We start from the raw sequence: 24,602 nt of genomic DNA, 5'->3' as shown, positions 1-24,602 counted from the left end.
TTCAAGCATTAATGAGCCCCAGTGAGTATCATTACTGACAAAGGCTCTCAAGGGACTAATTAAAGCAGATAATTGGAGGCCATCACTTCACAAACCTCTTAGAGACTCAGTGTCAAAAAGTAGAACTTAAATTAACCCTGAGTGTCTTGAAGCATTAATGAACCCCAGTAAGTGTTGTTACTGACAAAGGCTCTCAAGGGACTAATTAAAGCAGATAATTGGAAGCCAGGATTGCACAAAGATCTCAGAGAACTCCAAGGGAAAAGCAAAACCCAAAGTCCTGTAAAAAACCTGCAGTTCCTGGGAGCATGAAGGAGTCCCCAGGGCCATTCCTGACCAAGGCTCCCCAGGGACTCGTCCCAGCAGATCCCTGAGGCCACTGGGATGTGGGGGGATGCTGAGAGCAGGACAAGGGGTGCCAGTGGCCAGCCTTGCTGGGGCTGTGCCAGGAGGCCCCAGTGGCTCAGGACAAGGTGTCTCCTCCCAGCCCTTGGTGGCACAGACCCTGCTGTGCCCCAGGGCACCAAGACTTGGCTTCCAGTTGTCCCCACCTGTCATCTCTGCCTCCAATTTTCTGCTGTGACTGGAACCTGGGGACACTTTCTCAGTCGTGTCCCACAGTGGGACCCATTAAAACTTCAAGAAACTTCAGTCTTTTAATTCACATATTAGTTCTTGAAAAGTTTTTTGAACACTCTCTCAGGGAATGATTCTGATGTAAACATTTAATGAACCAAGAGATTCATTAAAGTCCTTTTGCTGTGTCTGTGCTGATGAGCTGGCCTGGGCTCCTGGCACAGACGCAGCTCCCAAGGTAAACCAAGAGAAGCTTCAAAAAGACATTTCTGCTGAGGAGCAGCTCCTCTCCCAGCCCAGCAGGGCTGAGGGCACTGCCTGCAGGCACTGAGGGCACAGGAGCCAGGCACAGACAGGCTCAAGGCAATCAGGACTGGGAAGACATTGAGCTGAGACTGCACTTGGGGAAACATCTTCACAGCCCTGGACATGGTGAGTGTGTGGGTGCAGGGCAATGTCCCCTGTGCTCCTGGAGGGATCTCCTGGAGCCAGCACAGCCCACAGCCTGGGGATGTGTCAGGAGGACTCTCCCAGTTTCTCTGAGGCACAGCAGGAGGAGGAGAAGGAGGAGGAGGAGGAGGAGGAGGAGGATGTGCTGCAGAGCGGGGCTGCCCTGGGCACCGTCAGAGGGACAGGGCAGGACGGCTCCTGCTGCCAGGGACGGCTGCAGGGGCTGAAGCTGGGGCTGCAGCCAGGGCTGCCCAGGGCTGTCCTGCAGAGCAGCTCCTGCAGCCCTCAGGGCTCTTGGCTAGCCCAGCCCATATGCCACCTGCCAGGGACAGCTCTCAGCCTGCCTGGCAGCTCCCCATGGACTGTGGGGAGAAGTTGGAGGTGCAAGGAGCCACCCCCATCAGGGCAGATTCCTCCTGCTGTGGAGATGGTGCTGCATGGCCAGGGCTGCTCTCAGCTTTCTCCTCAAGGCAAGGCAAAGGGGCTGTCAGGTATGTCTGTGTCACTGACACTCCTGCACTGTCCCACTGGGCATCAGCACATCTGCCTCCCATCTCCCTCACAAAGTGCCTCCTCACCCTCCTGTGCCTACAGACAGCAGCAGCAGCACCTTGGCTTGCAGCATCTCAGTTTGTGTGAGCTGCCCTTAAGGCCCTGCTGGCAGGGAGATGGCCCTGGGCAGTGCCCTGTGCTGGGAGGGGTGTGCAGGGCAGAGCTGAGCCCCCAGGGCTGGGCTGGGCTCTGGCAGCACTGGCAGGGACAAGGCTTGGATAGAGAGAAACAACTCCCAGTAGGCAGAACTGCAGGCAGCAGAGAGCCAGACCAACATTTGGTATGCCTCTCTCTCTTGATCAGAATAGGGCAAAAAAGAGTTTAGGGAAAAGTGTTTTGAAATTGGAGCCTTCAAAAAGGCTATTTTAATTTTCCAGCACATTTGAAGTGCGATCACCTTGAGTTAGAGGCAGGTATTATAAGCAAAGGGCAGCTGTATGGGATCAGGTCAGATTGCACTGTGTCAAATGTAGCCTTGTTTTCCCTCTGGGCTCCTCAGCATTCATACTGAGAAAAATGCTGACAATGAGGCAGTAACTCAGGAGCAGAAACTCAAATTCAAAAATAAAAGTTTTTAGTGAAGTTCCCCCACAGGAAGAAAAGCAGTTTTGAGAGGATTCCTATCTGAATTGTACAGGATTGTCTCAAGGAAATGTCTCCCAGCTTATCAATGTGTTCTTTTAACAGCCCACAATGTGAGTGAGGAAATGTCCAACATCAGCTCCATCAGCCACTTCCTCCTGCTGCCATTGGCAGACACGCGGCAGCTGCAGCTCCTGCACTTCTGCCTCTTCCTGGCCATCTCCCTGGCTGCCCTCCTGGCCAACGGCCTCATCATCAGCGCCGTAGCCTGCGGCCACCACCTGCACACCCCCATGTTCTTCTTCCTGCTCAACCTGGCCCTCACTGACCTGGGCTCCATCTGCACCACTGTCCCCAAAGCCATGCACAATTCCCTCTGGGACACCAGACACATCTCCTATGAAGGCTGCGCTGCTCAGGTCTTTTTCCTTGTGTTCTTCATCTCCGCAGAGTTTTATCTCCTGACCATCATGTGCTACGACCGCTACGTGTCCATCTGCAAACCCCTGCACTACGGGACCCTCCTGGGCAGCAGAGCTTGTGCCCACATGGCAGCAGCTGCCTGGGCCAGTGCCTTTCTCAATGCTCTGCTGCACACAGCCAATACATTTTCCCTGCCCCTGTGCCATGGCAATGCCCTGGGGGGATTCTTCTGTGAAATCCCAGACATCCTCAAGCTCTCCTGCTCACACTCCAGCCTCAGGGAAGTTGCTGTCATTGTGCTTAGGGCTCTTCTATATTTTGGTTGTTTTGTGTTTATGGTTTTCTCCTATGTACAGATCTTCAGGGCCGTGCTGAGGATCCCCTCTGAGCAGAGAAGGCACAAAGCCTTTTCCACCTGCCTCCCTCACCTGGCTGTGGTCTCTCTGTTTATCAGCACTGGCGTATTTGCTAACCTGAAGCCCCCCTCCATCTCCTCCCCAGCATTGGATATCTCCTTGTCAGTTCTGTACACGTTGGTGCCTCCAGCCCAGAACCCCCTTATCTACAGCCTGAGGAACCAGGAACTCAAGGATGCCCTGAGTAAAGGGTTGACTGGCTTTTTTCTGAAGCAATAAACTGTGCCTTTCTTCTGCAGAGTACTCAGAATGGAAGTAACTATAAACTGTTTTGCTCCTCTTTGTAATTTTTTGCTACTGTTATACTGTTTTTCTACTGCTATAATGTATTTCAGAAATTAATTTCACTACTCATAATATTTCTACATCAAAATTTACCTTTCCTTTATAGCACAATGACTTTTTAAAAGCTTATTGTCTGTACATTTTTTAAATGAAGTACTCTGATCTGTGGGGAGAGATCAGAGCTGCCTGCCTTCTGAACCACCCTGAGAACCTGGACAGGGCTGTGCTGTGTTCTGGGCACTGACCTGGAACTCAGGGATGTGGAAAAGGCCTTTGGTGTCAGGGATGTTGCAAAGTCTGGACAGTGTCATTGTGAGACCTCTCTCAAACCCCTTGGAAAGGCCAGAGTCATCCCAGAGGGTCCTGGGCACTTGGGAAGGGCAGACATGGAACCAGTCTGCAAACAGGGCAGGGAGGGGCACTGGGACAGTCACAGACTGGTCAGGCTCAGCAGGGAAGGGCAGGTGGCAAATCCTCCTGCAGCCATTGCAGGCACTGGCAGCACAGGGAAGGGATTGCAGAACCCCTGTGGGAGGGAAAAGAAGGGGATGTTGTGTGCCCAGACTTTAGCCAGGCCTGGGACATGGTCTGCTGTGCTCTCCTCAGAGCCAGACTGGAGAGAGCTGGGCTGCAGGAGAGGAACATGGGGTAGGTGAGAATTTGGCTGAACAATGAGGGTCAAATGTCATCAATGGTACAGAGTCCTCTTGGCAGCCACTCCCTGGTGACATCCCTCAGTGACCAGACCTTGACCACCAGTGTGGAACAATTCTATTATCTCTACAATGACATGAAATGCATTTTCAATTCCTTTGTGGATGCTGCCAAGTTGCAGGGAGTCTGTGACCGTATTCATCTGGTTAATGGTGACTGCAAAATGTAATTTGGCAAAATAACTGAATTGGGTAAATTTGTCTTGCCATCAGGTGTCAACCAAGCCACAAAAAAAGGTTGAATTTATGTATCAGATAAAAAGGCAGTTCAATACGGAAAATCAAACCCAAACAAAAAAAAACAAAAAAAACAAAGCAAGACCCACCCGCAACAACAAAAAACCCTACAAACCACAAAAAGCAAAGGCCATACACAGAAGCAAAGCAAATCCACAGGAAATCTCCTAGCAGCAGAAAATACTTAACCATATTGTAGCAGGAGTGGATTCTGTATGTGTAGGCGCTGTTTTGAATAAAAATGTTCTTAAAAAAGAAATCAATTCCCTAAGCCCCTTGCCCGTCGCTTCTCTCAGTTAATTTCTGATCATGGTGTGACATGGAATGGAACATCCCTTGGTTCATCCAGCCCAGCTGTCCCATCCCTGTTCCCTCAGGAACACTTGCCCACCCCAAGCCCATGGCTTGCAGGGGGTTGCAAACACGCCTCATGTGGGGCGAGCACTGTGACAAGGACAGGAGAACAGAACAACATTTACACTGATCAAGGGCAGAGAACAGAACAGCACAGCCTTGGAGAAACAGATAAAGGATGTAGCTGAGGCAAACTGAAGTCACACAAAATGCAAGGAGGATGCCAGCTCAGCTCTTCAAGGCTGATAAAGCAGAAATTATAAAAAACAATAATATTGCCCTAACTCAAAAGTGGAGGTTGAGAAGAAGCTCCCTGAAAAGGGCACTGGATGTTGAAGACAGACCCCAAAGAACCACATAAGGACTTGTGATAAGGAGTGCAACTGTGTTCAATAAATTCAAAGAAAGTGGGGATAGCTAAAGAGTATGTAACCAGTGTGTGTGATAAAAACTCTGTTCATTCAATGCTCAGTGCACTCGAATGGAGGAAGGTTTGCCACAGTGACCACCATGATGTAATAAAGAATATCTGTTTTCAGATATTCAAAACTGTGTTCAAAATTTTCTTTCCTGTGGCTTTCAGTGTCAGTGCTGTCCTTGTCTCCATTATGCCCCTTGCACAGTTTCCCAATGGCCCCTTGGTTCCATGGGGCCCTGCTGGATAACAATGGACCCTTGGTTCCATTTGGGTCTGTACTGTCAAAATGGCCTCCTTGGTTCTGCACTGCCACAATGCTCTCCTTGGTGCCACGAGGCCTTGGTGTGTCACAACAGCCTCTTGGTTCCATGAACTGCCAGAGTGTCACCATGGTCTCTTGGATCCTCAGTATTACAATGGACAATTGGTTAAAGCAGCCCTGCAAGGTCACAATGAATATTTGGTTCATGAGGCCCCACAGTTTCACCCTGGCCCCTTGGTTCCACGAGGCCTCACTGGATAACAATGGCCCCTCAGTTCCATGAGGTTTTGTACTGTCACAATGCTCTCCTCGGGTCTGCAGTGTGAAAATGGCTGTATGGTTCCATAAAGTTTCTCAGTGTCACAGTGGTCTCCTTGGTTCCATGGGGCTCTGCAATGTCACAATGTCCCATTGTTCCCATGACGTCCTGTCCCATCAACCATGTCCTTTGTTCAAATGAGGCCCTGCAATGTCACCATGGTCTCTTGGTTCCATGAGGCTCCATAGCCTAACATGGTTGCCTTGATTCCAAGAGGTTCTGCTGTGTCACTCTGGACTCTTGGTTCCATGAGGTTCTGTGGTATCACCATGGTGCCCCTGGATCCACAGTATCACTATGGACCATTGGTCCCATGTGGCCCTGCTGTGTCTCAGTGGCTCCTTGGTGCCATGAAGCCCCACTGTATAACAATGGAATCTTGGTCCCATGAGGTTCTGGACTGTCAGAATGGTCTTCTTGGTTCTGGACTGTAACAATGGACCCTTGGTTCCACGAGGTTCCATTATGTCACAATGATCTCCTTGGTTCCACGAGGCCGTGGAGTGTCACAAAGGACCCTTGGTTCCATGAGGTTCCATAGTGTCACCATGGTCTCTTGGGATCCACATTGTCACAATGGACACTTGGTTCCATGGGACCCTGCCTTGTCACAATAAACCCTCAGTGCCATGAGGTTCTGAGTGTCACAATGGTCTCCCTGCTTCAACGAGGCCCTGGAGTGTCACAATGGACCTTGGATTTCATGAAGTTCTTCAGTGTCACAGTGGCCCCTTGGATCCATGAGGTCACATAGTGTCACCATGGCCTCTTTGGATCTGCATTGTCACAATGGAACATTGGTTCCATGTGGCCTGGCTGTGTCACAATGGTCTCCTTGATTCCATGATTCCCCTCTGTGTCACAATGGAGCCTTGTTTCTGTGATGCTCTGAGCTGTCACAATTGTCTCCTTGGTTCCATGAGTGCCCCCTGTGTCACAATTGTCACCTTAGTTCCATGAGGATCCAAAAGCTTTGAATAAACTCAGTGACACCTGCTTAACACACCTGGACTGTCTGCATTCAAAAGAGGAGTTAAAGGTGAGAACGGCACCAGCAGCTTCTATCTGCAACAGAGATCCAGAAAAAGGACAGGGACAGAATTCAGCTGAAAGACTCAGAGAATTCTGCTTACAGACATCATTTCTGCTCACACTCGCCCTTGCAGAAAGGAGAGCCTTCCAGGCAGCCTGGACTGAGCATGTGGTTCTACAGTGGGGGTTTGTCATTTAGGAAATCTGTTCAGGCTTTTCCATTCTTTCCTCACAAACAGGAAAACTTCTCCTGGGCCTGTGTGCAGGCAGAGCCCTGAGGAGAGCAGGTGGGACATGGTGCAATGGGCTGGGACACCCATCTGCAGAGCTCAGGGGACAAGGTTCTGCTGCAGGGCACAGGGATGTCAGTCCCAGGTGGGCCATGTCAGACATGGTGAGGCTGGGGGTGAGGAGCAGGTTGTCCAAACAGGGGCAGCCTGCAAGGGGCTCATTCTTCTGTGTGCCCAGACCTCCTAAGGAGACATTCAGCATCAAGGTCACTTGGAGAATGATTCAATCACCTCTTCTCTGAGCTGAAAAGTTAAAAAAAAATTCCATTAATTAAAACCAAAAAATCATGAGGTGCACTATGAAATCTTCCTCATTAACAAAAATCTAAACTGACTCCAAGCAGCTGCACAAGCCCTGGAGACTTGGAGACAATTGAAGGAAGACAAGGTACTCCTGTGGGCTTTCTGTGTTTTGATCAGTCCCATGGTGGATTTAGGGCTGAGTCCAGGAGCCTCAGGCACTGAGAGAAGGTTGAAGAAGCTGCTCCAGGAGTCAGAAGCAAAACTCCAAGTCCCTTGGAGCATCAGTGGCCCCACTGAGGGCAGGGAGTGCCAAAGGCTCCCCAGGGACTGGTGAGAGCAGATCCTTGAGGGCAGGATTGCAGGAGCCCGAGGCTGTGAGCAGGGAACTGCAATGCTGAGCAAGGCCTGGGCTGGGTGGAGGAAGCAGAAAGGCCAAGGCCTGAGCCCAGGCCTGGCCCAGCAGGGCCTGTCCCTCACGGGTGGCTCGGGGCTGTTGCTGGGCCAGTGGGATGACAGGGGCAGCAAGGACAAATGTCATCAAGCTGTGTGACACTGCAGATGCTCATGGAACCAAGGGCCAGTGTGACACAGCAGGGCCTGATGGAAACAAGAGGCCATGGTGAGCCTGCAGGGCTGGAACACCCCAGAACACTGAAATGCTGGGGATGACCAAAGGTTCCTTTAGTCATGTTTGGTGCACAGGAGAAACCCCAGCCAGGTATTGTCAACATGGCCAGATGCAAAGAATATTCTTGGTTGGAAGGCACCCACAAGGATCATCAAGTCCAGCTCTTCAGTGAATGACCCACACAGGGACTGAACCCACAACCTCAGTGATACCAGCACCCTGCTCCAACCAACTGAGCTAAGAGGTCCAAATAACACAAAATTTTACAGGCAAAATATAGACAATCAAGGAACTTGGACAGAAGGATTTATACAAGCTCCAACTCACCATAAAACTCTTCTCATAGCATTAACTTAATTAACACAAGACCATTTAACCTAAAAACCTTTAACCCTGAAGATGTTAAATTACCCAAAAATGTCCCAGGTAAGTAGGATTAGACAAAGAAATAGAGAACAACAGAAGCACAGAAGATCTATAGACAGAAATGCACACAGGTACCAGCTGCTCAAGTTCCAGCATGACTCACAGAAGAACCCCAGCAGACAGCACAACCCAGACCACAGCTGACCTCGAGCTCCAGCTTTTAATCCCCTGAGCCTGTGTGGGCCCGCCCTTTGGGTGGGATTTCCAGTTGTTTGCCCAATCAGAGTCAGGGTTTGTACCTGCTGCTAGTGTGTGACTGACTGACAGCTCAGCCAATCCGAGCTGGGTTAACACTGCCCCTACTGTGTGATTGACAGATTGGCCAATCAGAGCCGGCTTAACATCACCTCTGCTGTGTGATTGATTGACAGCTCGGCCAATCAGAGCTGGGTTAGCACCACCCCTGCTGTGTGATTGATTGACAGCTGTGCCAGTCACAGGCTGGGGGCGGGGCTCTGTCCCACCACAAACCAAGGCCAGACGCGGCCCTGGCCCCACACAGAGTATTCAGAGTATCCCGAGGTGTCTGGGACATTGATCTCATCCAGCCTCTGACACCCACCATGGTGACACTGTGGAACCTCATGGAATCATGGGTCACTTGTGACAATGTGGGTCCAAGGATACCATGGTGACACTGTGGTGCCTCATGGAACCAAGGAGACCATTGTGACACCCGAGGGCCCCAAGGAACCAAGGGTTTATGGTGATCTTGTGGAGCCTGTAGTGTTACAGAGGAGCCATTGTGACACAGTGAGTGCTCATGAAGCCAAGGGGCCATTGTGACACTTCATGGCTTTGTGGAACCAAGAACCCACAGTGACATTGCAAGGTGTCATGGCAGCATGGGGCCATTGTGATGCTTCAGAAGCAAGGAGAACATTGTCACACTGCAGGGCCCCATGGATCCAAGGGAACATTGAACAGGTCTGGCTGGGCCTCCTGGGGGCCACCTGGCAAGTCCAGCTGATCTTGATATGTCCAGGGCCACTTCTCATCTGCCCCTGAAGCACTGGGGCTCTGTGCTTTCCTTCCTATGGAAAAGAACTCTTCCAGGTGTCCAGTGCCAAAATTGGTATTTGTCCTCCAAATTTCGGTATATTCAAAGATTATTCCAAGATGAAATCAGCCAGGAGAGACAGACCTGGATGGCCGTGGCTTCCTGAGGGCTGGCACTCATGTGCCTTTGAAAAACTGGGGCTCTGTTGCGAGTCCAGCAGTGTCACAGTGGTCTCCATGGTTCCACAAGGCCCCAAAGAGTAACACTGGGCTTTTGGTTCCATGGGGCCCTGCAGTGTCACCATGGCCCCATTGTTACATCAGGTTCCACAGTGTCACAATGGACTTCATGTTTCCACGAGGCCAAAAAGTGTCACAACTGTATTCTTGATTTCATGAGGCCCCACGAAGTCACAGGTGCCCTCAAATTCCATAAGGCTCCAGAGGTCCACAATGGACTCCTTGTTTGCACAGTGCCACAATGGAGCCCTGGTGACACAAGAGACTGCAGTGTCTCAATGGATTCTTGGTTCCATGACACCCTGCAGTGTCAGTGTCCCCGTGGTGTCTGAGTACATGAGGCCCTGCAGTATCACAGTGGGCCCTTAGTTCCAGGGGGCACCCAGGTGTCAAAATTGTTCCCTCAGTTCCACCAGTCCCCACAGTGTAACAATGGCCCCTTGGTTCAACAAAGCCTGCTGTGTCACTGTGGCCTCTGTGGTTCCACAATGACCCAGAGTCATCAATGGACCTTGGTTCCATTTAGCCCCACAGTGTCACAATGGGACCTTGCTGCCTCAGAGCCCTGCAGTGTCACAATCATCACAGAATCACAGAATCACCCAGGCTGGAAAAGATCTTTGAGAGCATCAAGCCTAACCTGTGACCCAACACCACCTTGTCACCCAGACCATGGCACTCAGTGCCACATCCAGTCTTTCCTTAAACACTTTCAGGAACAATGACTCACCCACCTCCCTGGGCAGCCCATTCCAATGCTCCATCACCCTTTTTGTGAAGAATATTTCCTAATGTCCAGCCTAAACCTCCCTTGGAACAGCTTAGGGCTCTATCCTCTTGTCCTGTCACTGCTCCCTGGGAAGAAGAGTCCAACCACCCCCTGGCTGTACCCTGTGGAGAAGCAGTGGAGGATATAAGAATAAAAAAATTGTCAAATGGTTTGAGTGAGAAGAGACCAAAAAAAGTCTCTGGTCCAACTCCCAGTCCATTACCCAGGGACACCTTCATTCATTCAGGTAATACAAAGCCCCTGACCTTGGACACTTCCAGGGATGGGGTTTCTATTCAGAGGGCAACAACCTGTGCCAGTGTCCAGCCACCCTCATCATAAATATTTCATCCTTATGGAAAATCTAAATCTGCCCTCATTAAGTTTAAAGATATTCTCTATTATTCTGGCAATAAAACCTTAAGGAAAAAGATTACTCAGCCATTGCTGGACTTAAATCACATAATCTCCAAGGCTGAACACTTTTGGGAGGGCCCACAGATCTCCCAGGACATGGTTTAGAGGCCCCAAGGAAATGATCACTCTATGGGAGCTAGGAAGTCTTTGGCTAGGTTGCATGGAGACTGAGGACAGAACAAGAATAGACCATGAGGATTACAAACGTGGATTCAAATACATTGGACCTGTTTTCCGAGTGGAAATGAGCCTGAGATGGGGAAACTGAGAGGCACTTTTTAAAAAAGATTTTATTCCATTATCAGTGTCATTGAAGAGTGAAACATAAGAGATGTAAAACTCAATGCCATTCTATCTGAAGCCAAGTTATTTCCTGGTTACAATACCTTAGAAATGCTTTTCAGCCTATTAGCTTTTGCCACACAATGGTGCTAATACTTCTAACACCAATCACCGAGTATTCTACTCCATGTCCTCTTACCACAATGCATCTTTCACAGTTCTAATTCTTTAAAAAATTCTGGTCTTTTTGCAAGGCCGTCATTTGAAACTTGTTTCTAGTTCAATCTGTCTCTCAGCAATGTCTTCTCTATTCCAGAGCCTTTTTGAGTCAGCACACCTTATCTCAGAGTTTGCATCCAGAAGTACAAGACTGTGTGAGCTTTCGGTCAGGCTTTGAGAATCCTTTACAAATCCATTTCTCACAAATATCAATCACAGAATGCTGCAGTCACCTCTGCTCTAAAGAGAACAGTAATAAAAATACACCCCTGAAAATTGGAATGGATATTTCTAAGAAGCCCTTTGTCATATTTTTCCATAACTGGAGATAAAAACCATTCTGATGAACTGCGACCAGAAGGAAATCAAAGCAGAACTGTGGTTTGCTAGGGAACCTCTGAAGAATTCAGTCAAAATCGAACTCCAAAGTTTCTGATGCCATTCATGGGTCCCACTGAGGGACACAACTGAGAAAGTGTCCCCAGGTTCCAGTGAGAGCAGGAAATTGGAGGCAGAGATGACAGGTGGTGTGGGAAGTGAAGGCACGGAGAGCTCTCAGGGCCTTGTGCATACAGGCTCAGAGATTGAGATGGATCCAAGGTTTGACCCAAGACCTTGGAGAAATCTTGGGGAATCAGAGTGTGAAAAGTAAAATAGATATAAAACAGGAATATAAGTTTTTAGTTTAAGTAGAAATATGTTTTCAGCAAACAGAAATATGCAGTGTGTAAGCAAAGCAGTATGTTAAGTAAGATAGTAAAAGATTGTAAAGCTTAGCAATAGAACCTGTCATAAAGTTATTTAGAAGTTTAAGATATATCAATGTAGGTTTGTGAAGTGTTATAGGATTGGTTGAAAAATGACACATTACTGCAAAGCCATGAGAAGGAAAGCAATTAATGATTGGTGTAAAAGGATGCTGGCAAACTTCACACAAGTATTTGATTGGCTAAAAACTAACATAAGGCATTGTAACTAAGAATGAGGAGGCTTCTCAGAGTTTGGTGTTGGATGTAACAGCTTTAATGTCTCACCCTTCTATGAGACTGACACCATGAGGCCATAAACCATCTTTGACAACGTCTCTCAGTTGCCACATCTCTTGTAATATCAATCTCCCAATGCACATTTTCTTGACATCAGACATGACTAATGAAATCAATAGGGACTTATGGACACCAGGTCTATCCCATTAAAGTCAATAGGGATTTAGGGACACCTTGTTTATCCATTAAAGTCAGTGGGGATTTTGAGGAAATTTGGTCCTGAAATGGAGAAATTTGTGTAAATTTGGGGGAAATCTTGGGCTGAATTCTGGGAATTTCTGCTCCAGGATAGTAGTGCTGATGCTCTGGATGTCCTGGATGAATTCCTGGAGACCAATCCCAAATCCCTGATCCCTCACCTGCGTGCCATGCTGGAGCTGTGACTCCAGATAAGTCCAACAATGTTCATTTTCAGCCTGAAATCTGGGAATTCCAAGCCCATAACTGGGATCTTTAGCAGCAAAAATGTTGGGACATCAGCTTTACCCACTGAAGACAAAGGGGATTGAAGGACACCAGGTCTACCCCTGTAAAGTCAACAGGGATTTAGGGACACCAGGTCTACCCATTGATAGGGCTTGATTGGGAAGAGTTACTCTTTAAACTGGGAGCACTGGGTGGGGCTAAGGGGGGACACTGGGGTGATTGGGAGCACTGAAGCAAAAGTGAGGCCACTGGGAGGGATTTGTAGAGATAAATGGAGATAACCAGGACTCCAGATCTAACCCATTGAAATCAATAGGAATTTAGGGACAGCAGGGCTACCCTTTAAAGGCAATGGGGTTTAGGGGCACCAGGTCTACCCAGTCGAAGCAAAGAGGATGTTTTTAGGGGCCCCAGGAGCTTTTGGTAATCCAGGAATCCAAGGGGTAACCAGGAATATCCTGGTGATTTCAGGGGGTATTCAGGTGAGTTTTTGGGGATAACCAGGTGTAGTCTGGTGATTGTTGAGGGGGATCCAGGTGATTTTGGGCAGTATCCAGGTGTACCCTGATAATTTTCAGGGATATTCAGGTAATTTTTGGGGCACCCAAGTGCCCTGACTCACCCTGACAGGCCAGGAGAAGATGATGGCCACCGTCCTCCCAGTCGATGGGGACACAGATGACCCTTGGCAGTTGTGGGGCTGTTGGGGGGCACCCCAACATTCCGGGGTACCCCAAAACTCCAGGTGAGGACATCAGGGGTGAGAGGGAGCCCTGAGTTACCTCAGGAGAGGATGCAGTGCAGGTACAGCCAGGTGCTTTGGTGCATGGGGTTGGTGAATATGGTATTCTGCAGCAGCTCCAGCTCTGGGGTGGGCAAAGGAGGCACCCCAAAATATCAGGGAAGCAGTGGGGGAAACCCCAATATCTCAATGGGGGCACCCAGGTATCCAGGAGTTCAGGTCTACCCATTGAAGTCAATGGGGATTTAGGAACACCAGGTCTACCCACTCAACCTGACAGAACCCACCAGCTCCCACTTTAGGTGAGGGAGGGGCTGGAATATTTTGGGGATCTTGCAAAATTGGGGGAGATATTTTGGGGAATCCCTCACCTTCCTTCAGCCTTCCAGGGGGCAGTGCCCTTGCTGTAGTTCCTAGTGGGCATCAGCAGCCCCAGGCAGTGTTTCCAGGCCAAGAAGTTGGAGAAGTTGCAGCTCAGCAAGGCCCTGGTGAAGGCCAGCTCGGCCTTGAGGTCCTGCCTGGCTGCAAGTGCCTACCAGTGTTCCCAGGTGTGGACTGGGAAGGCACCAGTATAAACCAGTAAGCACTTGGAGCCCCTCTCGAGCTCCTGAAGCCTGTGGCAGCAGCTCCCAGTAGAAACCAGTAAGGTCTCATGCACCCAAACCCATTCCCAGTGTAGTCTAGGGGCCCCTAGTGTGCTCCTGGGGCTCCCACGTTTATACTGGGAAGGCACCAGTATAAACCAGTAAGCACTGCGAGCCACCCCTGAGCCCCTGAGCCCATGGCAGCAGCTCCCAGTAGAAACCAGTAAGGCCAGCACTACCTGAAGTCACTCCCAGTAGGTCCCAAGCCCCATCCCAGTATAAACCAGTAAGGCCAGCATCCCCAGAAGTTGCTCCTAGTGGAGTGCCAAGCATCCCCAAGCCCCCTTCCAGTATAACCCAGTACACCTCAGTTTTGCCCAGTAAAATCCAGAACATCCCTCTATAACCCATCACAACGCAGTCAACCCCAAAACCACATCCCAGTATAAACCAGTATAACCCAGTGACCCCCAGCACTCCATGCCAATATAAACCTGTATAACCCAGTATAACTCACAGTCGGCTACTAGGTCCTCCCAGCCAGCAGGGGACACTCACACACACCCCTGCTCCCTTTCCCAGTAGAGCCCAGTACAAATCAGAAACACCCCAGCACCTCATCCCAGTACAAACCAGTATAACCTTGTACAACCAGTACACACAGTGCTAGGTCTTCCCGAAAACTCACACATGCTCTCCCAGTATAACCCAGTATAACCCAGTGACCCCAGCCCCATCCCAGCACCCCCTGGACCCCATCCCAGCACAAACCAATACAAACCAGTACAACCCACTCACAGTTTCAGGGGTCGGGCACCAGGAGGTGCTCTCACAGTGCCAGGTCCTCCCGGCCAGCAGGGGGCGCTGCAGCATGGCCGAGCACCCAGCCCTGGTGGTGCCACACCCCGTAGGATTTGGGGTTCACCCCCAGGCACTACCCAATGAATGACAGCTCCAACAGCACCCTGAAACCTGTATAAACCAGTCCAGTCCAGTATGGGCCAGTATAAGTGGTAAAAAACAGTAAAAAACCGTAAACAACAGTGTAATGCAAACCAGTAGTAACCAGTAGAAACCAGTATGTACAAGAAAAAACAGTATGGACCACGCCAAACCAGGAAAATAGGTAAAAACCAGTACAAACCAGTGAAAACCCTTGTCTGTGTCAGGAGCCAAGCTGGCTGGGCCTGGTAACAAACCTGCTGCCCAAAGTCAGTAGAAATGTTACGACCCATTTCAAACCCCTTAACACCCATCCCTTCACCCACCACATGATTTGGAAAGACATGAGCACACATCTTTCCTCTCACATTGATGGTTCCTGTGCTGGTGACAGTCTTTTAAACCCAGCCTTCAGCCTGAGCTCTCTGCTGTTGCAGTTCCATGCACAGAGGTTGTTGTCTCTCAGCCCTTCCATGGGCAGGCCGGTGTTCAGCCATCTCCAGGACAGCAGGGCCCCAGCCCACGTCACTGTGCCCTGGGGAGACAAAAACCATCACTCCAAATGTCCCCTTCTTCTTCCCAGGCATTTGGGCCTGCCAGTGGGGTTTGCTGCTGGGTGCCACAGGGAAAAGGAGACCCCTGTGACACTGTGGGGCCCCATGGAACCAAGAGTCCATTGTGAGACACCTGGGCCACGTGAAGCCAAGGAACCCTTGTGACACTGGGGAAACTCATGGCACCAAGGGGCCACTGTGACATTGTGGGGCCTCATGGAACCTGTGAGCCATTGTGACACTGCACGGCCTTGTGGAACCAAGGAGACCATGGGGACACTGTGGGGCCACATGGAACCAAGAGTCCATTGTGACACTCTGGAACTACAGAGACCATTGCTGAGTGTATGGAACCTCAAGGAACAAAAGTCCATTGTGACAGATCAAGGCCTCATGGAACCCAAAAGAGCATTGTGACACTGTGGGGCCCCATGGACCCAAATCTCCATTGTGACAGAACAGAACCTCATGGAACCAGGAGTGCATGGTGACCCAGCAAGGCCTTGTGGAACCAAGGAGTCCAAAGGTTTCAAACATTCCTTGCAGGGCTCTGACTTGGAGAAGGGGAACCTGCTTGGTGGTACCTTGGGCTGGCACACACTCATAGAAGGTGTCTGTTTTCAATGAGGAAATTCAGGAGTTTTAGAATGCTTCAAAACAAAACAAAAAAAAGGCAAGAAACTACTTTTGGCCTAAGTGCAGGCAGTTCTCCAAGCAAAGCAGGTCCCAGGTGAGTGAGGACAGACAGGATGGGGTTGGGCAATGTGGAGCAAGGTTGTCCACACTGGGTCACACCTCAAGGCACAGCTTCTCTGAGGGGGCCAAAGCTCCTGAGGAGACACCCTGGATCAATATCAACCACAGAATACTGCAATCACATATGTATAATGAGAAGAGCTATAAAACACTCTCTTTAAAATAGGAATTCATATTTCATAGAAGCTCTTTGAAATATTTCTCTCTAACTGTAGTAGGAAACCTTCCTAATGAACGGCACCAGACCAGAGGGAAATCAAGGCAGAGCCATGGTTTGTCAGGACTTGCTTGATCCCAATCAGCCCCGTGGTGCATTTGGTGCTGAGCACTTGAACCTCAGGGCCTGAGAGGAGATTACACAAACCTTTCCAAGAGTCCAAGGCAGAAGAAAAACCCAAAGTGTCTCAGAGCATCAATGGGCCCCACTGAGGTCCATCCCCAACACAGGCTCCTCATGGACACTCTTTGGAGGAGAGAATGGGAGGCGAGGATTGCCCAAAAATGTCTCAGAGACTGAGAAAAGAAAGGAAAAAGGAAAGTACCTTAAAAAACTGAAGTTCCTTGAAGTATTAATGAGCCGCAGTGAGTGTCAATACAAAGTTCTCTCAAGGGACTTGTTAAAGCAGATAACTGGGGGCATCATTGCATAAACTACTAAAAGAGTTGGTGTCAAAAGGGAAACTCCAAGTACCTTAAAAAAACTTAGTACCTTCAAATATTAATGAGCCCCAGTGAGTATCATTACTGACAAAGGCTCTCAAGGGACTAATTAAAGCAGATAATTGGAGGCCATCACTTCACAAACCTCTTAGAGACTCAGTGTCAAAAAGTAGAACTTAAATTAACCCTGAGTGTCTTGAAGCATTAATGAACCCCAGTAAGTGTTGTTACTGACAAAGGCTCTCAAGGGACTAATTAAAGCAGATAATTGGAAGCCAGGATTGCACAAAGATCTCAGAGAACTCCAAGGGAAAAGCAAAACCCAAAGTCCTGTAAAAAACCTGCAGTCCCTGGGAGCATGAAGGAGCCCCCAGGGCCATTCCTGACCAAGGCTCCCCAGGGACTCGTCCCAGCAGATCCCTGAGGCCACTGGGATGTGGGGGGATGCTGAGGGCAGGACAAGGGGTGCCAGTGGCCAGCCTTGCTGGGGCTGTGCCAGGAGGCCCCAGTGGCTCAGGACAAGGTGTCTCCTCCCAGCCCTTGGTGGCACAGACCCTGCTGTGCCCCAGGGCACCAAGACTTGGCTTCTCTTTGTCCTCACCTGTCATCTCTGCCTCCAATTTTCTGCTGTGACTGGAACCTGGGGACACTTTCTCAGTTGTGTCCCTCATTGGGACCCATTAAAACTTCAAGAAACTTCAGTATTTTAATTTAGATTTTAGTTCTTGAAAAGTTTTTTGAACACTCTCTCAGGGAATGATTCTGATGTAAACATTTAATGAACCAAGAGATTCATTAAAGTCCTTGTGCTGTGTCTGTGCTGCTGAGCTGGGCCGGGCTCCTGGCACAGAGGCAGCTCCCAAGGTAAACCAAGAGAAGCTTCAAAAAGACATTTCTGCTGAGGAGCAGCTCCTCTGCCAGCCCAGCAGGGCTGAGGGCACTGCCTGCAGGCACTGAGGGCACAGGAGCCAGGCACAGACAGGCTCAAGGCAATCAAGACTGGGAAGACATTGAGCTGAGACTGCACTTGGGGAAACATCTTCACAGCCCTGGACATGGTGAGTGTGTGGGTGCAGGGCAATGTCCCCTGTGCTCCTGGAGGGATCTCCTGGAGCCAGCACAGCCCACAGCCTGGGGATGTGTCAGGAGGACTCTCCCAGATCCAGGGACGGCTGCAGGGGCTGAAGCTGGGGCTGCAGCCAGGGCTGCCCAGGGCTGTCCTGCAGAGCAGCTCCTGCAGCACTCAGGGCTCTTGGCCAGCCCAGCCCATGTGCCACCTGCCAGGGACAGCTCTCAGCCTGCCTGGCAGCTCCCCATGGACTGTGGGGAGAAGTTGGAGGTGGAAGGAGCCACCCCCATCAGGGCAGATTCCTCCTGCTGTGGAGATGGTGCTGCATGGCCAGGGCTGCTCTCAGCTTTCTCCTCAAGGCAAGGCAAAGGGGCTGTCAGGTGTGTCTGTGTCACTGACACTCCTGCACTGTCCCCCTGGGCATCAGCACATCTGCCTCCCATCTCCCTCACAAAGTGCCTCCTCACCCTCCTGTGCCACCAGACAGCAGCAGCAGCATCTTGGCTTGCAGCATCTCAGTTTGTGTGAGCTGCCCTTAAGGCCCTGCTGGCAGGGAGATGGCCCTGGGCAGTGCCCTGTGCTGGGAGGGGTGTGCAGGGCAGAGCTGAGGCCCCCGGGCTGCGCTGGGCTCTGGCAGCACTGACAGGGACAAGGCTTGGATAGAGAGAAACAGCTCCCAGTAGGCACAACTGCAGGCAGCAGAGAGCCACAGGAAGCCTGGATATGCTCCCTGTCCAGCTGCCCAGGGTAAGAGTGGGTTTACAGAAACTGACTTAAAAACAGGACCATTCAAAGAGTCAACTTTATCTTTCCAGACAGTTTTAAGGGTGATAACCCTGAAATAGAGGGTTAAATGGGGGTGAAATGAGCAAGAGGCACCTATGTGGGACCAGGATGTCTGACTGTACTGGGGCTCAAAGAGCCGTGTTTTCCCTTTGTGTTCTCCAGTGCTCAGGCTGAGGGTAATGTTGAAGATGAGGCAGTAACTCAGCAGCATAAAACTAAACAGAAAAATATTTAGTGAAGTTCCCCCACAGGAAGAAAAGCAGTTTTGAGAGGATTCCTATCTGAATTGTACAGGATTGTCTCAAGGAAATGTCTCCCAGCTTATCAATGTGTTCTTTTAACAGCCCACAATGCCCAGAGTGAGGAAATGTCCAACAGCAGCTCCATCAGCCACTTCCTCCTGCTGCCATTGGCAGACACGCGGCAGCTGCAGCTCCTGCACTTCTGCCTCTTCCTGGCCATCTCCCTGGCTGCCCTCCTGGCCAACGGCCTCATCATCAGCGCCGTAGCCTGCGGCCACCACCTGCACACCCCCATGTTCTTCTTCCTGCTCAACCTGGCTCTCAGCGACCTGGGCTCCATCTGCACCACTGTCCCCAATGCCATGCACAATTCCCTCTGGAACACCAGACACATCTCCTATGCTGGATGTGCTGCTCAGCTCTTTTTCTTTATGTTCTTCATTGGTGCAGAGTATTTCCTCCTGACCATCATGTGCTACGACCGCTACGTGTCCATCTGCAAACCCCTGCACTACGGGACCCTCCTGGGCAGCAGAGCTTGTGCCCACATGGCAGCAGCTGCCTGGGCCAGTGGCTTTCTCAATGCTCTGCTGCACACAGCCAATACATTTTCCCTGCCCCTGTGCCAGGGCAATGCCCTGGGCCAGTTCTTCTGTGAAATCCCACACATCCTCAAGCTCACCTGCTCCAAATCCTATCTCAGAGAACTTGGGCTCATTGCTTTTAGTGCCTCTTTGGTATTTGGCAGTTTTGTGTTCATGGTTTTCTCCTATGTGCAGATCATCACTGCTGTTCTGAGGATCCCCTCTGAGCAGGGACGGCACAAAGCATTTTCCACCTGCCTCCCTCACCTTGCTGTGGTCTCTGTGTTCGTTAGTACTGACTTGTTTGCCTACCTGAAGCCCCCCTCCACCTCCTCCCCATCCCTGGATCTGGCAGTGTCAGTCCTGTACTCAGTTTTGGCTCCAACCCTGAATCCCTTCATCTACAGCCTGAGGAACCAGGAGCTCAAGGCTGCAGTGTGGACACTGATCACTGGATGGCTTCAGAAACCTTAAACTACTTGCCAGTTTCTGCAAATCATGTGCAATAAAATTCATCTTAATTGTTCTTGTTGGTTTGATTTTGGACATTGCTTTTCTTTAGTGTACTATTTCAATATTGTCCATAAAGTAATGTCATTATTTAAACCAATTCTGATTTTATTTATTTCCACATTCCCTGTGGTCACAGACTGTGTGAATGAGGGGCTGTACTCCTGGCAACTTAAAACGAACTAAAGGTTCTTTCACCCTGCAAAGTTTTGTCCAGAGCTCCCCCTTTTCTTCCCTTCCCTGGAGCTGCTGCAGCAATGTCTGTGTGAAGAGCTGGGGCAGATCAGTGCCAACTTGGTGTTGCCAGTGCTGCTCCCGTGCTCCCGTGCCACTGCCCCACTGCCCTCCTGGCCCTCGTGTTGCTGCAGGGCCTGAGTGCTCTCGGGGCCGGGCACAGCCCTGGGGGTGGCAGTGCCGGGGCTGCAGCAGGGACAGGCCATGGGCACTGCTGGGGCAGCGCTGACGCCTCAGGCCAGGGCCTGGGGGCTCCGGGCTCCTTGGCCAGGCTCTCTCTACAACACTTGGCCAGCCCAATGCTGAGCACAGAAAAGCCCCGGGAGCAGCCCCAGGCTGCTGGGCAGGCTGGGGGCAAACAGCATGGCTGGTGCTCTGCAAGCTCCCTGCAAGGGGGACACCCTGGCAAGGAGCAGCAGAGCAGGGGCTGATCCATCCCCACTGCGCTGGACACCCCAGGGCAGCGTCCCAGAGCGTCCTCATGCACCTGCCAACAACATCCCCCCTCTGCAGCCCTGGCCTCTCCCCCAGCTCACACAGGAGCCGCATCCTTGCAGGCACACACACGGCAGCACTGGCTCAGGAGCCCCTGTTTGCATTGCACACAGCAGGCTCAGCACCCCCATGGTGCTGCTGTGGGGACATGGAGCTGAGTGAGCACAAATGCCATCAGCCCCTGGGGCCAGCAAGGGCAGGGGGGCTGGCAGGGAAACCACTCGGGTTTGTCGTGGCCTCTGAAGTCAGCCAGAAAGTTTGTACCCATCATCTGTGAGTTTCCTGTCCCACTGTAGATGTTGTTGCTCAGAGCCAGGGCTGCCTGGCAGGCACCCCCAAACTGCCCTGAGCATTTCCTTGGCTTCACCTTTGCTTTCTTTGCTCTTTTCAAATCAAGATTTCTTCCTATTGCCCATCCCCATCCCCTCCCCTCTAAACAGCCCATCTCTGTTTGCCCTTCCCTCTCTGGCCCCACTCATCATTCCAGTTTACGATTTTGTACCATGGGAAGATCCCTTGGGGTGCAGGATCATCCTACAGATGCTTCAGGAATTGTCTGCAGGTTCCAGACCCCTCACCAGCCTTGTTGCCCTTCTCTGGACACACTCCAGCCCCTCCATGTCCTTCCTAAATTGGGAGGCCCAGAACTGGACACAGCATTCGAGGTGCTGCCCAACCAGTGCTGAGCACATGGGAACAATCACTGCCCTGCTCCTGCTGGCCACACCATTCCTGATCCAGGCCAGGAGCCATTGGCCTTCTTGGCCACCTGGGCACACTGCTGGCTCCTGTCCAGCCTGCTGTCCATCAGTGTCCCCAGGTCCCTTTTGTGCCTGGCTGCTGTCCAGCCACTCTGTCCCCAGCTTGGAGCACTGAAGGGGTTGTTGTGGTCAAAGTGCAGGACCTGAAACCTGGTCTTCTTAAACCTCTTGTTGTTGTCTTTGGGCCCTGGATCCAGTCTCTCCGGGTCCCTCTGCAGAGCCTCCTACCCTACAGCAGATCAACACTCAAACCCAGTTTGGAGTCTTCACAGTTGCATGAGGCCCTGGAGTGTCACAGTCATCTCCATGATTCCATGAGGTGTCTCAGTGTCACAATGTCCCTTTGGTTCCATGACACTGCTTGGTGTCCCAAAGTCCTTTGGATCCTTGGGCCACACACTGTCACAATGGATCTTTGGTTCCATGACCTTTGTGAGTGCCACCATGAATTCCTTGGTGCTGCAGTGTCACAATGGAGCCCTGGTTACACAAGATCGTGCAGTGTCAAGAGGGACCCTTGGTTCCATGGGGCACCACAGTGTCACAATTGTTCCCTTAGTTCCCAGAGACCGTGCAATAGAACAATGGCCCCTTGAATCCATTGGGCCCCAGGCTCTCACAAGGCTCTCCTTGGTTCTGCAGTGGCACAATGGCCCCTTGGTTCCACAAGGCCCTGCAGTGTCACAGTGGCCTCTGTGGTTCCACCAGGACCCAGACTGTCACTATGGACTCCTTGCTTCCATGTAGCCCCACAGTGTCACAGTGGCCCCTTGGCTCTGTGGTGCCATGTCATACACAGTGTCACTCTGGTCCTCTCAGTTCCATGAGGCCCTGCAGTGTCACAATGGCCCCATGCTGCCCCAGGGCCCTGAAGTGTCACAGCCATCAGAGAATCACCCAGGCTGGAAAAGACCTTGGAGAGCATCAAGTGCCACCTGTGACCCAACACCACCTTGTCACCCAGACCATGGCACTCAATGCCACATCAAGTGTTTCCTGAAACACTTCCAGGGATGGTGACGCACTCACTCTGGGCAGCTCATTCCAATGCTGAATCCCAGCTTTGGGATGGGTCCTGGGCCTGGAGCAGGAGCAGCTCTGGAGGGCCCCAAGGCCGGGGCTGTTGTGCTGGCCTGGGCAGATGGGATGGCAGGAGGGGCTGCAGAGCTCTCAGAAGCTCAGGGACAGGGGAGCAGGGCACCCAGGGAGCCTCCTTTTGCCTTGGCCAAGCACCTTCCCCATGGCTGGGGCTGAGTCCTCTCGCAGCTGCAGCTGCTGCTGTGCCCTTGGCAGGGGCTGAGGCCGTGGGGCCACTGCCCAGAGCCCCCTGGCCTGAGCAGAGCTGTGGGGCCAGAGCCGGCTGGGCTGTGCTGGGGAGAGGCCCTTGGTGCTGCACAGAGCTCAGGGCAGCTGGCACAGCTTGCAGGGAGCTGGGCTGGCCTGAGAGAGCCTGCCAGAGAAAGCAGCAGTGGCCATGTCAGCCTGGCTGAGCGGGCAGGGGCACGACTCAGCCCAGGCCTTGTGGGGCAGGGCCAGCGCCTGGGGAAGGCATTGCAAACAGGCAAGTGGCCCAGAGAGGAGGCTGCTCTGTGCCCTTGGTGGCATGCACAGAGCAGGGAGGGGGCCCAGGACATTTGTCAGCGCCAGCCTCTGTCCCCAGCCCTTGCCAGCCCTGGCTGCTGAGCCCAGCTTTGGCCTGGGCTGAGTTTGGCTGTGGCCCAGCTCCATCCTCCTGCGGGGCTCAGGGCCTGTTCCCGGCCATGGCCAGCCCTGCCTGGCCTCTGTGCTGGCCCAGAGCCCGGCAGAGCCCGGGGCAGGGCTGTCAGTGCAGGCCCACAGGTGCCACGGGCTGGGCAGGAGCTGGCAGAGGCTGCCCAGCAGGGAGGCCATGGGGCACAGAGCCCCAGGGCTGCTGTCGGCACCACGGCTGCACTTCAACCTCCCAAGGAGATGGGACAGATGGGAGCAGAGACAAATAATTCCTACTGGATTCTTTAATGTGTTTGCTTACGCAGGTGACTGCATCAATATCTTGAGGAGGTGTTTTATTGCACATAAGACTGGTAGAGTGATAAGAATAATATTTTTTAGCTGAAAAAATAATTTCATGCATAATACAAATTGAGAAAGAAAGGACACATATGATCAGAAGAACATCTGAGTTTTGCAGATTATGAAAGACTCATTGATATTCCTGTAGTCAAACCTGCTCAAACACCTTCCTCAGGGTTTCCTTGAGGTGATGAATAGAGGCCAAGGCCAGACAGAGCTCTCTGTCCTGGAAGCTTTTGACTGGGAGAGCCTATGCATATAGGGAATTTTTCAGGGGAAATATCACTTTTGGCCATGGGCACATGGAAGGATGGATGGTTCTTTTCCATAGGAAGGAAAGCATAGGGTCTCAGTTCTCTAGCAGCAGATGAGAGGCAGACCTCAACATTCCAAGGTCAGCTAGACCTGCTGGTGGCCCTGGGGAAGGAAAACCACCCAGATCTGTTCCATCTCCCCTTACTTCTCCCCTGGTGTTAAGCATTCTTCTGTTTTTTCCAATTTTTAGTAGCATTGTTGCAATGGACCCTCGCTTCCATGGGGCCCTGCAGTGTCACAATGGCCCCTTGGTTCCATCATGCCCCATCATTTCACAATGGATGTTCCATGGGGACCCCAAAGTGACACAATGGCCTCTTGATTTGATGAGACCCTGTAGTGTCATAATGATCTCCTTGGCTCTGCAGTGTCACAACTGGAGTCCTGGTCACATGAGACCCCAAAGTGTCACTATGGATCCTTGTTTCCATAAGGTCTCGCTGTGTCACCATATTCTCATCAGTTCAATCAGGCCCCTCAGTGTTCTAAAGGTCTGCTTGGCTCTGCAGCTTTAAAATGGTCTTTGGTTCCTTGAGGCCCTGCATTGTAACAGCAGACACTTGGCTCCATTGGCCTCCCCTGTGTCACAAGGGTTCCTTCATTCCATGAGCCCTTGCAGTGCCACAATGCTCTCCTTGCTTCCACAGTGCCCTGCAGAATCAAAACAGCCCTGTGGTTCCATGGGCCCCACAGTGTCACAATGGTCTCCATG

General features: G+C 51.4%; 1 protein-coding gene across 1 annotated transcript; it reads left to right on the top strand.

Annotated features, from left to right (window-relative positions):
* Positions 1–2,285: 2,285 nt before the first annotated feature.
* LOC148217269 (olfactory receptor 14A16-like) lies at positions 2,286–3,218 on the top strand. Its single transcript, XM_088158748.1, has one exon. It carries the CDS (start codon positions 2,286–2,288, stop codon positions 3,216–3,218), a length of 933 nt encoding a protein of 310 aa, XP_088014874.1.
* Positions 3,219–24,602: the final 21,384 nt, after the last annotated feature.

Source organism: Sturnus vulgaris, unplaced genomic scaffold (assembly GCF_052056855.1).
Source record: "Sturnus vulgaris isolate bStuVul1 unplaced genomic scaffold, bStuVul1.hap1 Scaffold_87, whole genome shotgun sequence".
Classification (NCBI taxonomy): Eukaryota; Metazoa; Chordata; class Aves; order Passeriformes; family Sturnidae; genus Sturnus; species Sturnus vulgaris.
The sequence above is the reverse complement of the archived record's forward strand: the minus strand, read 5'-3'. Positions and strand labels throughout refer to the sequence as shown.